At 39.8% G+C, this 14832-nt stretch overlaps 1 protein-coding gene across 2 annotated transcripts; it reads right to left on the bottom strand.

Moving 5' to 3' along the window:
- Positions 1-676: 676 nt before the first annotated feature.
- Positions 677-7363, bottom strand: nfil3 (nuclear factor, interleukin 3 regulated). 2 transcript variants are annotated; one of them, XM_055024849.1, is made up of 2 exons: positions 7202-7363; positions 677-2802 (listed from the first exon to the last, which is right to left on the bottom strand). In XM_055024849.1, the coding sequence occupies exon 2, from the start codon at positions 2740-2742 to the stop codon at positions 1588-1590; it is 1155 nt and encodes a 384-aa protein (XP_054880824.1). In that variant the 5' UTR covers positions 2743-2802; positions 7202-7363; the 3' UTR covers positions 677-1587. The 2 variants fall into 2 exon arrangements, with proteins under 2 accessions (XP_054880824.1, XP_054880825.1); XM_055024850.1 differs by having other exon boundaries at positions 7263-7359.
- Positions 7364-14832: the final 7469 nt, after the last annotated feature.

Here is a 14832-nt window from a genome sequence, read left to right as displayed (position 1 = left end):
TATATATATATATATATATATATATATATATATAACATTTGGTCTGTACTGTATATATATATATATATATATATATATATATATATATATATATATATATATAGATAGATAGATAGATAGATAGGTATAGATATCTATATCTATATAAATATATAGAGATATCTATATATAGATATACAAACATATCTATATATATGTAGGGAGAGACTTGTGCAAAATGAGGACTGAGAAAAAGTCTTCAGTTTTTCTCAGTCATATCTACCAATATGTTAGTAGATATTATGAAAGTCGTTCTCTATTTGTAGAATATACATGCACACACACTTGATAATGTTCAAGCCTTTTGACAAGATACCTGAAATAATCTATGAGAGTATGTTGCTACAGTGTTTAATTCACAACAGCTGAGTCACACTTGACTGGAGGTTTTAAGCTTAAAACAAGTATTGGCAAGTCTGTTCCTGTCTATAGTGGCTGATCTGAGAAACAGCACACACAGAAGCTGGCAGCTAACACAAGGACTTTTTGCAGCTTTTCTCAAGACAAAGCCAAACATCAATGGCTACAGGTGTGAAAAGACAAGCGACAGCAAATTACTCTTCAATAAAAAGGCTCACTAATGATGATCTGGGATCAAATTCAGGAACGTTATGCAAGGCAACAAATCACTGATCAATTAAATTGGTAAAGAATTAGTATTTTTTATTTTTATTTTTTTTGAAGGGAGGTTTTGTGAACTTATGTGTAATAGTTCCTTTACTTGTATCAGAGATATCAAATCACAGAAGCTCACAGAAGATTTAAGGATTCAATTAATCCCTGGAGTTGGGAGTTCTATATTAACTATGTAGTCACAGAACTATGCTTTCATAGAACAAATAGCATCATTTTCAGTTTCACAATGGATCATTATATCTGCAGTAATTTTGTTTACCCAATCTCTGTGTTTGTATGCCTTCACATGTGTGGAGTGAGAAAGAGCTGTGTGCAGCCACACACTGCAGTGTGGCTGGCCAATAGCCAGTCACACACACATAGCTATTGGGAGTTATTAGTTCTGTCAATAACTAAGTACATTTTGGATTTGCACCGGTTGAGTAGCAGGAACGTCAGGCTCTTGTTTCTGTCAAATAAACAAGAACAATACATGGCAAATAATTGAACTCTAAGTGTAGTATTGAATAAACCCCTCAAACCTGAACAGATATTGTCTCTTAGCATACTTTAATGAACTGTTTTCCCCCAAATAATCACAAGTCTGGGAAAAAATTGACATTTTGTTTTTTCAATTTACTCCATATCAATGTCAACAATGCCACAAGCACTACTTAAAATCCAAAGTACAAGATCATATGAACATTGCTTTTATTCATTGTGATATGAACATCAGCATCTCTTCATGGTAAAGTTTATGCATTGATGCTTTTGGCTGACTTTGTTTCAGAATCGTTCTCTGTTGTGGTTCATTTTCTCAAAGAAGTCAGTTTTGTTGACATGGTGCCAACACTTACAGATAAATATCCTCAGTAAATGAGTGTGCATAGGAATTTACAATGGTTTTGAAAAAGTATTGAGCTTAGGACTTGTTTATTCTGGCAGCCACTGTGTAGAAACACTGCTTTCAGACCCACAGCTCCAGCCTTGCATGTTGGACACCTGTACCAGCAAAGGACAGTGGGAAGGCTGCATGTATGCTGAGGAGTTCTGGGTGGGCTGCAGACACACCCTTTCTAAAATGCTGGCATTAGTTGTCTTTCCAGAGGACTCATATTCAGGATCAGTTGGCTCCATTTTAATTTGGATGGTTCTTGATTTGATTCGTAGTTTATGTGGCAAAGCTGAAGAACTGACATCTGGCACTTTGTGAGTAGAAACAATAACACTTCTTTGGTCAGCTACAGAAGGCACCGATCCTTTAGGGACTTGCTGCTCATCCTCACCATATGATGCTTTGCATAAAGAAATTTCACCTGAGTTCCTGGACGAGTTACTGGATGACCTGGCAGTCTGCATGAATGATGCTGCTTGAGAGCAGATGTCAGACAAATGGTTAACCTTGCAATTTTTGTAGAGTTTATATGGTGTACTAGTTTCCTGCCAAGCGGAATTTTCTTCTGGTTCTTGTTTAAAATCTGGTGTCTTATAGACAGTAAAGCTTGCTTGACTTGCGGCCCATGTTTCAGGCATGAGAGGTAAGTGTTTGATAGCTGGTGCACAGCTTTTGCTGAGCTGTGCAAGATCTCTTTTGAGTAAACTCTGGACAGCAGTGGGAGATATCAGCTCTTCATGGGAGTTTACCATGGGAGTATTAGATGCATTTTTAACTTCTTGGGTATATGCTGATGAGCTAACTAAGCCAAACTTCATTTTTAACGATAGCAGCTCTGCTTTGAGGGAGGCATTTTCCTCTCCAAGTGCCATCAGCTTGTTTTCAAGGACCAGGTCATTAAAGCGTCTCTTCTCTCTTGAGCGCTTGGCAGCTTCATTATTTTTGCGACGTCTCTCCCAGTAAATGGTGTCTTTCTTTTCCTCTGGGATAAACTCACGTTTTCTTCGACACATAGATTTAGTCTTGAAAGGAAATGATGACATTTTGTGAGGTACAAGGTTTCCTTTAGATCTGTGTAAAGCCACAGCAAGCACCAAGGCATCATCTCCACTGTATGACTCACTGGAGTCAGTGTCTTGCTTGACTGATTGCATATTCTTAATGTCAGAAACAGTCAGTATATTCAAAGGCATTAAATGTGAACCATAATGATGTCCTGGAACACCGAATCAGTCCACTTGAATAGAAGAAATCTGTGAACAGACAATTGAAAAAATATTTACCAATACGAAGCAAAAAAAAAAGATTTTGTAAAGTATATCTATTTGTGTGATGGAAGAAGTGTCTTCATATGGTAGGAACAATAACTTAAAAAGGTGAATTTATGTTCTCCAGAAAATCAGTGCCATTTTACAACACAATCAAGTGAAATTGGGTTCTGTGTCTTTAATAAGTTCCTACCCATTTTAACACTCCCCCTTCAGAACATCATCACAACAATGCTTCTGCATGATGCTGTTTCCAACTGTTCATAGAAGCATTGTTGTAGGCCACAGGTGTTTGCGAATTGCTGCTGCCACTAATCTGGGGCAGAAGCTAAACTGGAAACTGAAGGAGGAGCTTTAGGGAAATATTTTGTTTGTTTATATTGTTTTGTCGTGTTGCAAGTGTTTATAGGCATCCCGAAATAGTTGCCACAGAAGATTTAAGCAACACACACGCTACAAACATGCAACACTCCATGTATGCGTTTGATGAAAAAAATAATATTATAACATTCTTATGGTGCCCCCTAGGGGACAAAAGTATTACGTTTCCTCCTAATAAGTTTTTTTTTTCTCACAATATGCTAATATGAGGAAATTTTTCTGCTATAATCCATTCAGCCTGCATTTCCAGTCTGAATGCAGGCTTTCATGTCTTTTGTTCTCAAAACACTTTTGCTTGCATTTTTATTTTAAAAGTAGGACTTGATGTCTTTCTTCTCAAAACTTGTAATGAATGTACTCAATACTTCTAGTCCCGCTCACACTTAGTCTCTCCTTGGACTCTGCTCACTTTTGAAAATGCCTTTTGTCACAATCACCTGGCAACTTCTCGGCCAATAGAATGAAACTGTTATACTGGGTGCATTTGTTTCCTTCTTGCGTGTGTGTTTCTGTGGCTACTATTGATTGTAATGGCCTGCGCCACGATGGACTTATCATGAGGATTAAGTTGTTGACATGCTGGCTCCGGTCGGACAACAACAATTACAAGTTTATGGTGCATTTGTATACTAAAGAAAAAGATATGAAACTTCAGATATTTCTCAAGATATTAACATACATGGAAAAACCTTACAAAAACCTTATGTTATACAGTAGCAGAAAGTACAATGGCCACCGTAATAAAGGCTTATATTGTATTACATTATGCCGCATGAACTGATCAGTATAATATAGTGAGAGGACAGAAAACCTATAACGAGGTAATGCAAGCCTTTTGCAAAAGAAAAAAATCCTTCATGTCCCTTTGGGGACTCCATAATAATGCAACTATCAAACAAATTGATTTTACATAGTCTTTTCCCACTGCCCTTTGCCTACTCAATGTTATCTATCCAAGGAGCCCTGCAAGTTTGAAACAGACTTTGTTATTACAATGAACAGATGACTGATTTTATGTTGGTGCTACCTAGAAATCAGTATTATTTGTACACTGAGAAATTTGCTGTTTTTATAATCATCTGTTTAAATTAGGCCTACATAGGGTTAATTTTCTGAAGGACTGGTTTGGAGGTGTCCCCACCAACTTTGGTCAGACAGAGACAGTCCCCACCAATGTTTTCTACATCTTTTTTCCTTTCTGCTGACGGCAGACGCCTCTATTTGCAGATAGTAACTCGGCAGCACCTGCTCACTATGTTCAAAGCATTAATAGCCAGTGCACGACTATTTTTTTAAAATTCCTTTGTAAAACATACCGTAAATGACAAGTTCGCTCAGTGATTAGTGGATTTGAACATCACCTGACTTATTTATGTGCGTCACGGGCCATTTATTTGCTTTGAGTCAAGAATATCAGGAAAATGACACAATCAAGCAAACAATATGAAAAGGGGACGTAACGTTTTGCTATTTGTCTACGACAGCAAGACAAAGAGGTCCATGGGAATAACATCTCACAGGTCAGTAAAAAGTTGTAATTAAAAACAATATATAGAAATAATGTAGGGAGTAGCTTAGTTATGCTATAGCTTGACTTTGACAACCTTAATATGTGCCTGTGCTGCAGTTTGATGTATTTCGGTTCAGTTTACACAAAATAAGGCAACCCACATATATTTTCTGATGGATAATTAGCAGAACAAGTTATTAAATTAGCTAATCAACTACTGCTAACATCAGGTGATCATTTAATGATCGTAAACTTAACATTATGCTTGAAAAATCCAAAAACATAAAACTGTAAGAATCTGAAAGTTTTGTCTTGGTGTTATATATTTGTTTTTGTTTGGGAAATGATTGCGTTTTTTAATCTTGATTCCTGATACACTTGAATGCAACTTTTGCGCTGTGGAGCTGTCATTTATTGGTTTCTATGACAACAGGTCCAGAAGTGATGCTGGCTGACTGAGAGAAAAAGAATACAACCACCAGTTTGTTATATTGACCCATCTTGACAGAACTGACCAAAGCCAAACTATTTATAAATTTATATGCAGAAAATACATATTTTACATATCCAAACAGCACTTTTCTCAGATTCCTCATTATTCTGCTTTTTGATTTCTATAAAAGCATTTTGATTGCTACATAATATAATCTTGATGTTTTTTAGCACATGATAAAATCAGATAATAAAAGGCAACAATATTAATGTGATAATTCTTCACAAAAATATTACTGAGTTGTGTAACTGTTTTCAACTCTAGGCAAGCATTGAGCAAATATGCACTCATTCCAAAAATTACAATCTGAAGGAAATGTTCCTTTCTTATGTTCCATCACCAAGTGAAAAATATTAGACCACTGATGCTTTGGATCTTTATATCTTTTAGTATGTCTAAACCTGCGAAAAGGTTGTTATTTTGAAAAAGTATGATTAATCAAACAAGCCTCATCATGACATCTAATTTATTAATTATGTCTGTATGGCATTCACATTTAAGTTTTGGCGGTATTGCAACCTAATTTGAATGATTGTATCAGAGTCAGTATATCTTTATGTTAAAAAACATGTGTCACTAAAATCACTGTGTGGCCTTTGAGTTACAAGATTCTTGTTTGATCATTTTAATCCAAAGAAAGGACAGAAACTGTTCATCAGGAATTAAAAAACAGAAGAACATTAAAATGCATCTTGCTCAAAAGACCTGTTTTAACCATGAAACTGGTGATTTGTTAAAGGTGAATTTAGAATTAAAATTGAGGACTGACAGATCAGAGTTTGACATCATCCTTAAAATTCATTTGGAAAAAAACAAACAAACAAAAAACCCAACCATATTATCAGTTATCTGAATATGTTTCAATATACTTTGGTATTTGCATTAAACAGTTAGTTGCAAAACCTTATTACATTTTTACAAGGTCTGTATCACTGCTGAACTTCAGATCAGTTTAGAGAATTTTGGACAAAATAGACAAGACAATAGGCAGTACAGTGAAGCTACAACTGTACGTCTCATCTGTAACTTCTATAAAATTGTGTGATGCTATAGATTCAGTACATGTTGTCCAACTTGTTGTGAAACTCGCCTCATGCCAGAACAGTTATATTCCACGTTTTGTCGCCTACTAAAATATTGGAGGAAATGCGCCACAGTGGCTCTTTATGCTTCCTAAAGGACATTAATACTCAACTGAGGCTCGTTGTCTTAATATGGCAATAACGTAGAAATATTAGTTTAATTATGCCAGAGTTTCAATGAAAGTATCAGATGAAGGTTTCCTGCTGTATCTTCTTCCAGCAATTTTAGCCGCAGGCACCCAGGGACCTTTTGCTCCAGGTTCATTCATACAGAATAACCAGCGTCACTTCGGCCTCCTGGCAGCGATTTGTCTTGTAGTCATTCGGTTTGGATTCAGTGTCTATAACTATAAAAACCTGTTAGTTTTGCTGCTGGAGAAGCGGCACATTGATTTAATGAGACGCAGCAGAAAGACTCGGTTGTTTGAAAACAGGATGTGTTTCTTATCACGCGCCTCCCGGACGCCCTTAAATGTAACAACACGACAAAATCCCTCAGAAATGCCTAATAAATCCCTAATAAATCTCTCATAAATCCCTAATAAATCTCTCATAAATCCCTAAAAATCCCTCATAAATCCCTCATCCCAACAGAAACACCGTCTGACTCCTCATGATTTATTTATATCGTTATTCCTTTAACTTCTGCCACACCGAGTTCTGTAACAACGTCCTTCCATTTGAGTCAATTATCAAGTTACGACCCTGCAGAAGATCCGGACAAACACGAATCCACAGCAACGCAATGGATTCAAAAATTAAGTCACGAAATCATTCAATTCTCGACATTCTCTACTTAAAGAGGAATTTCTTCAGCTCTGCTGTTTAGTTTTTTTTCCAAGGGAAAGTGAAACGTTAGCTAACATACAGTATGTGCTGCTGGAACTTAAAGCCCACATCGAACAAAAAGATGTCTACCTTTTCCACTTCGATGAGTTTGGTCTTAGTTCCTGTCACATAGTTCAAGATATGTGCGAACCTTTCCATTGGCTGATGAAATTCCTAGCAGTGACCGTCTTCCTCGGTGCCTTGGTTCGGTACCTCGGTTCGGTTCGTAATGCGGCCAGTGACTCAGATCTGTGTTAGTAGGTCAGTCTGGAAGCGGAAGCTGAATGGCAGCCGAATGAACCAATCAGAGCTGCTTCCCGGCCCCTCAGCACTCACACAGGAAGTTTTTTCTCTTCTTCTTACTTTACTGCTATTTTTATATTTACAAATAACAGGAAAGAGACAAACAATGAAGGTATAATACAAAACTATTAATAAAGTATATCAGGGGTGGCGAACCTGCGGCTGTCGAACCTCAGGCGGCTCTTTGATAGTGAAATTTCCCACACCCCTTGAAGGCAACACTGACAAATGAGTTACCTTCAAATAATTTTTTTTAATTAAACATTTCGAATGTAATAATTGTACGGAATCACGTGACATGTATATACAAGAAGATATCAAATCTTTTTGTGCCAAATGTATCATGATCTGACAATGCTGGGAAATGAATGAAAAGCATTCACTGCCCAGCATAATACCAGAAAACCAGAACAATTTCCCCAAATGATTTAGTTATTTTACATTACATAAGTGAAAATAGCTACGTTGCTGTTGCTGCACTTTGAATATTTACTCACAAAAAGTAATTTTCAACCAAAAAACACATTTTTCAATGCTGATATATTAAAATTATGAACAAGATATTACAAATCAGGCTATTATGTGAAACACAAAACTTTCTCATACTCAGGATTACAAACAGCTGACTCAAGTGCAAATATTATATATATATTCAGATCATACGCTGTCAGATCATCATACGCTTAGCACAAACTGATGGTTGTATCTGTTGGACAAGTATATGCTGTCATTACCACTTGCTTTTATTTAATTAGCAACATGACATCATGATGGAGAAGTTAGATTGTCATACACTTTGTTATGAAGAGCTGTATGACATCCCAACTTAGCAATTGACCATCAGACCATCATTAAGAAACAGTCGACTGCGGCTCTACTCCCTGCTCTAAATACATTTTGAAATTGCAACAATGCATGTACATACATGTAGGTATCATTTAGAATAACTGGCCTTAGCTTTGTTGTATCTTGTCGCTTATGCTGAACTCACTGCTCCTCGAAATGCTGCAGACCTCTTAATGCACAGCACATGTATGCTATTATGACTGCATATGATGATATGACTGAACACCTTTGTTCCATCATTGTTACTTCGTCAGATTTTCTTACCATAACACAACTAGATAGCTATGTCTACTTGTCAGTGCCAGCTGTCTAAAACTGCTACCGTCATGTTTACAAACCAAAAATTATAACAGGTTCTGTTAATATTAAAGATCCTCATTGGATAGCATTCATTGAGTGATGAGACTGAAATAGAAGCTTAGGAGTTATGCTTGTTATGCGCAAGAATTTCATTTACTTCATCAGAATATCCTACCCGTTTAAAATGAAAAGCTATTGCAGATGTATGCACTAATCCTGATATTAGAATATATGTGTGTGTATGTGAAAAAAATACATCAAATGATGTTGATGGTAGTTGTGCTTAAAATCCTTAGTCGGCATGTCCTACAGGAGAGCACATTCTGATGCATCAAATCCCTTCATCGATCTTTGGAAAATATAGCGGTAGCATGTGTTGCTGTACTTAATGGTTTCATCACAATACCAAACTTTGACAAAATACTTAGGTATCACACTTTATTGCTCCTATTCCCTTTATTTGAATTTCCTATGTTTCATGAAATACAGTGGTATATATTGATTGACTAAATTCCTTCATCAGAATATCCTACCTTTTAATAAATATTTCAAAAACAGGTGTTTGAATGAAGTGTTTGCAAGATATATATATATATATATATATATATATATATATATATATATATATATATATATACCAATATTACAAAGATATACACAGCATTTATCCCACATAACACTGCACCAACATGCTCTATTTAGCACGATAAAATAAAAAAGGTGTTAAACTAAGATATTTTAAAGTATAGGGACAAAATAGCCCACTAAAACAACGTATTTTTGTCCTGATTCACGTGGTTGGTGCCAATCAATTCTTATTTATAGAATAAGTAACGACTAAAGAGGACTAATGTCTCAGCCAGATCTAGAGAAACTCATCCATGCGTTTATCTTTAGTCGCATTGATTATTGTAACAGCGTCTTCACAGGCCTGTCCAACAAATCAATCCTCCAGCTGCAGCTGATCCAGAAGCTGCTGCTCCTGTTCTCACTAAAACCAGGAAGATAGAGACATAACAGCAGTTTTAAAGTCCCTCCACTGGCTCCCTGTAGCTCAAAGAATAGATTTTAAAATACTGTTGTTAGTTTATAAATCACTGAACGGTTTAGCACCACAATACATCAAAGATCTCCTGCTGTTGTATCACCTTCCAGACTCTCAGGTTCTGGTTCTGGTTCTGCTTTTGCATCCCCAGAACCAGAACCAAGAGAGGAGAAGCAGCTTTCAGCATCTATGCACCAAAAATTTGGAACAAACTTCCAGAAAACTGTAAAACAGCAGAAACCCTGACTACTTTTAAATCGCAATTAAAAACACACCTGTTTAGAATTGTTTTTGAAATGTAATATGTAACAATGTATTGTCTATTATATGTTGCATGATTTTGTGTTCTTGTGTTTATGATGTAAAGCACTTTGAAATGCCTTGCTGAAATGTGCTATACAAATAAAATTTGATTTGATTGATTGATTGATTAAACTAATTCCAAAACAGGCTGGTTGTAAAATGGTTATGTAAGTAATACAGTAGCTTAATGAAAGCCAGGTATAAAATAAATTAAATAAAGCTCATCATAATATTTAACAAAATAAAACTGAAGGAACAAAACTTCTACAAGTAGGATGTATGGATGGCCACAGACCAACTGACCGACCAGGATATTCTGGCCTTTAAAGCGGCTGAACCCAGTTTGCATTTAGAGGACGTCTCCTTTCATGAGTGTGGTGCAACCCTTCTTTGCGATGTCTCAACAGGCAAACCTCAACCTTTGGCCCTACTAGTTGGTGTCGGCGGGTTTTTGATGCAGCTCATTCCCTTTCACACCTGGGCGTTAAAGCTTCTGTTAAACTGGTAGGGGCAAAGTTTGTGTGGCTGGGACTCCTTAAAGATATATGGACATGAGTGGCTTCCTGGTTGGCTTGCCAGTGTGCCAAGGTGCAGCGGCACACTAAGACTCCACTGGAGAACTTTCCTGTTCTGCAACGGAAGTCTGAACATGTGCATGTGGATTACGTGGGGTTGCTTCCAGGGACTTTGGTTGTTGTGGTTCAGGCATTTATCTCCTCCTGGGTGTCCCGGTTTGGTGTGCCATTGGACTTGACCTCCGACAGTTCACTTCAGAGTTGTGGACTGCAGTGGCAGTGAGCCTTGGGGTTGCCTACCATCCGCAGGCCAATGTCTTTGTGAGAGGTTCCACCTCACAATGAAGGCTACATTGTGGGCCTGACTGATGGACAATAGCTGGAAAGATCACCTGCCAAATCTTCAGCTGAGTTGGTCCTGGTCCTTTGAGAGTATCAGGGGAATTTCTTCAGGATCCAGCGAGTTCAATTGATTCCCATAGGAGTAGAACAGTTCTAAATGGGGAATCCAGATCTTTTTTTTTCTCCCCTCCCCTCCACTAGTCTCTTATATGAGGGAAGACTGACAGGAATAGGGTAAGGAGAAGGGGGAAGACATGCGGCAAATATTGTCAGGCCCAAGAGTCAATTCTGCGACAGCGGCATCGAGGACTAGAGGCCTCCAAATGTGGGTGGTGCTTTCCCCTACGCCCTGGAATTCAGATCTTTTGCCCCATTAGCAGCACATCACTACCTTTCTCAGGTTTTTGTATACAGTGAATTCTTGTTTTTCCCAGGGGTTGTGTTCCGAAAAGAACCCATGATAGGGAAAATCCATGACGTAGTTACTTATATTTTTGACAATTATTATACAGCATAATAAAATACTCTACATTTAAAGAAAATAACCAAACTTGTTTTCAGGCCAAAGCATTGATTTTAAAACAAATAACACTTTCTTATAAATAACTACAGTAAAATATTCATTGTAATCATCAATACAAAGTACAGTAGGACAAATTGTAACCCGCATATTTCACTGTGCCTCTGACTGCGACGCTACGGCCTGACTCCGCTCTCTAGTGTCTTTTTCTTCTGAAGCCTGTAGTGCAGGTGGTTTTATCGAAAGAAAACATGGTTATCAGTAGTTGTTATCGCTCTTTTTTCTTCTAGGCAAAAAGAAGAAGCTCGAGGACTGTTTACCCAATCAGGATGCAGAGTACAATGCACTGTGAAAAAAAACTGCACAAAAATAATCCGCAAAGCAGCGAGGCCGTAAAAGGTGAACCGCATTATAGCGAGGGTTCTCAATATATGTATATATATATAAATTTCCTTCTCACCCACCGCGGGTGGTTCTTATCCTCTGAGCTCGGGTCCTCTACCAGAGGCCTGGGAGCTTGAGGGTTCTGCAGTATCTTGGCTGTGCCAAGGACTGCACATTTCTGGACTGAGATGTCTGATGTTGTTCCTGGGATCTGTTGTAGCCACTGCTCCAGTTTGGGGGTTACTGCCCCGAGGGCCCCGATGACCACAGGCACCACTGTGGTCTTCACCTTCCAGGCCCTCTCCAGTTCCTCCCTGAGGCCCTGGTATTTCTCCAGTTTCTCGTGCTCCTTTTTCCTGATGTTGCAATCACTTGGTATTGCTACATCTACCACAACGGCTTTCCTCTGTTGTTTATCCACTACGACAATGTCTGGTTGGTTCGCCATTACCATTTTGTCTGTCTGGATCTGGAAGTCCCACAGGATCTTAGCTCTGGCGTTCTCCACCACCTTTGGGGGTGTTTCCCACTTTGATCTCGGGGTTTCCAGTCCATATTCTGCACAGATGTTTCTGTACACTATGCCTGCCACTTGGTTATGTCGTTCCATGTACGCTTTCCCTGCCAGTATCTTGCACCCTGCTGTGATGTGCTGGACTGTCTCAGGGGCCTCCTTGCACAACCTACACCTTGGGTCTTGTCTGGTGTGGTAGATCTGGGCCTCTATTGCTCTGGTGTTTAGGGCCTGTTCCTGGGCGGCCAGGATGAGGGCCTCTGTGCTGTCCTTGACTCCAGCTTTTTCCAGCCATTGATAGGATTTACTGATATCAGCCACTTGGGTTATTTGCTGGTGGTACATCCCATGTAGGGGCTTGTCCTCCCATGATGGTATCTCTGGTACCTCAACCTCCGTTACCTGTTGTCTGAGACATTCACTGAGCACATTGTCTGTTGAGGCTTTGTCCCTGATGTATTTATGGAACTTAGTTGTTTCGTCCTGGACAGTGGTTCTCACACTCACTAGTCCTCTGCCTCCGTCCTTGCGGCTCGTGTACGGTCTCAGGGTGCTGGATTTGGGATGGAACCCTCCATGCATGGTTAGTAGCTTTCTAGTCTTAATATCTGTGGCTTTTATCTCCTCCTTTGCCCAGCTAATTATTCCAGCATGGTATCTGATTACTGGCAGGGCATAGCTGTTTATCGCACAGATTTTGTTCTTGCCATTGAGCTGGCTTCTCAGGACTTGCCTTATTCGTTGGAGGTATTTAGCTGTGGCTCCTTTCCTTGTGGCCTCATCGAGGTTGTCATTTGCTTGTGGTATACCTAGGTACTTGTAACTGTCCTCTATGTCTGCTATTGTTCCTTGTGGGAGTGAGACTCCATATATATATATATATATATATATATATATATATATATATATATTCGATTACAAGAAAGCCTATGACTCAATGCCGCATACTTGGATCATTGAATGCCTAGAGATGTATAACATCAACAGGATTCTGAGAGCCTTCATTGCAAACTCGATGAAGCTGTGGAAAACCACCCTTGAAGCCAACTGCAAACCACTTGCACAAGTGTCCATCAAATGTGGCATATACCAAGGAGATGCTCTGTCCCCGCTACTGTTCTGCATAGGCATGAACCCCCTCAGCCAAATTATCAACAAGACTGGCTACGGATACCGACTCAAAAATGGGGCCAACATCAGTCACCTCCTCTACATGGATGACATCAAGCTGTACGCCAAGAGTGAGCGAGACATCGACTCACTGATCCACACCACCAGGATCTACAGCACTGACATTGGGATGTCATTCGGACTAGAGAAGTGTGGTCGGCTGGTCACAAAGAGGGGGAAGGTGATCCGCACAGAAGGAGTCTCACTCCCACAAGGAACGATAGCAGACATAGAGGACAGTTACAAGTACCTAGGTATACCACAAGCAAATGGCAACCTCGATGAGGCCACAAGGAAAGGAGCCACAGCTAAATACCTCCAACGAATAAGGCAAGTCCTGAGAAGCCAGCTCAATGGCAAGAACAAAATCCGTGCGATAAACAGCTATGCCCTGCCAGTAATCAGATACCCTGCTGGAATAATTAGCTGGCAAAGGAGGAGATAAAAGCCACAGATATTAAGACTAGAAAGCTACTAACCATGATGGAGGGTTCCACCCCAAATCCAGCACCCTGAGACCGTACACGAGCCGCAAGGAAGGAGGCAGAGGACTAGTGAGTGTGAGAACCACTGTCCAGGACGAAACAACTAAGATCCATAAATACATCAGGGACAAAGCCTCAACAGACAATGTGCTCAGTGAATGTCTCAGACAACAGGGAACGGAGGTTGAGGTGCCAGAGATACCATCATGGGAGGACAAGCCCTACATGGGATGTACCACCAGCAAATAACCCAAGTGGCTGATATCAGTAAATCCTACCAATGGCTGGAAAAAGCTGGACTCAAGGACAGCACAGAGGCCCTCATCCTGGCCGCCCAGGAACAGGCCCTAAACACCAGAGCAATAGAGGCCCAGATCTACCACACCAGACAAGACCCAAGGTGTAGGTTGTGCAAGGAGGCCCCTGAGACAGTCCAGCACATAACAGCAAGGTGCAAGATACTGGCAGGGAAAGCGTACATGGAACAACATAACCAAGTGGCAGGCATAGTGTACAGAAACATCTGTGCAGAATATGGACTGGAAACCCCGAGATCAAAGTGGGAAACACCCCAAAGGTGGTGGAGAACGCCAGAGCTAAGATCCTGTGGGACTTCCAGATCCAGACAGACAAAATGGTAATGGCGAACCAACCAGACATTGTCATAGTGGATAAACATCAGAGGAAAGCCGTTGTGGTAGATGTAGCAATACCAAGTGATTGCAACATCAGGAAAAGGAGCACGAGAAACTGGAGAAATACCAGGGCCTCAGGGAAGAACTGGAGAGGGCCTGGAAGGTGAAGACCACAGTGGTGCCTGTGGTCATCGGGGCCCTCGGGGCAGTAACCCCCAAACTGGAGCAGTGGCTACAACAGATCCCAGGAACAACATCAGACATCTCAGTCCAGGAAAGTGCAGTCCTTGGCACAGCCAAGATACTGCGCAGAACCCTCAAGCTCCCAGGCCTCTGGTAGAGGACCCGAGCTCAGAGGA

The sequence above is a fragment of the Poeciliopsis prolifica genome, unplaced genomic scaffold (genome assembly GCF_027474105.1).
Source record: "Poeciliopsis prolifica strain line A6 unplaced genomic scaffold, Auburn_PproV2 SCAFFOLD131, whole genome shotgun sequence".
NCBI classification, from domain to species: Eukaryota; Metazoa; Chordata; class Actinopteri; order Cyprinodontiformes; family Poeciliidae; genus Poeciliopsis; species Poeciliopsis prolifica.
The sequence above is the reverse complement of the archived record's forward strand: the minus strand, read 5'-3'. Positions and strand labels throughout refer to the sequence as shown.

What these genes read in the sequence shown, in the direction of transcription:
- nfil3 (XM_055024849.1), bottom strand. Translation starts at nt 2,742, where the DNA reads ATGCCTTTGAATATACTGACTGTTTCTGACATTAAGAATATGCAATCA.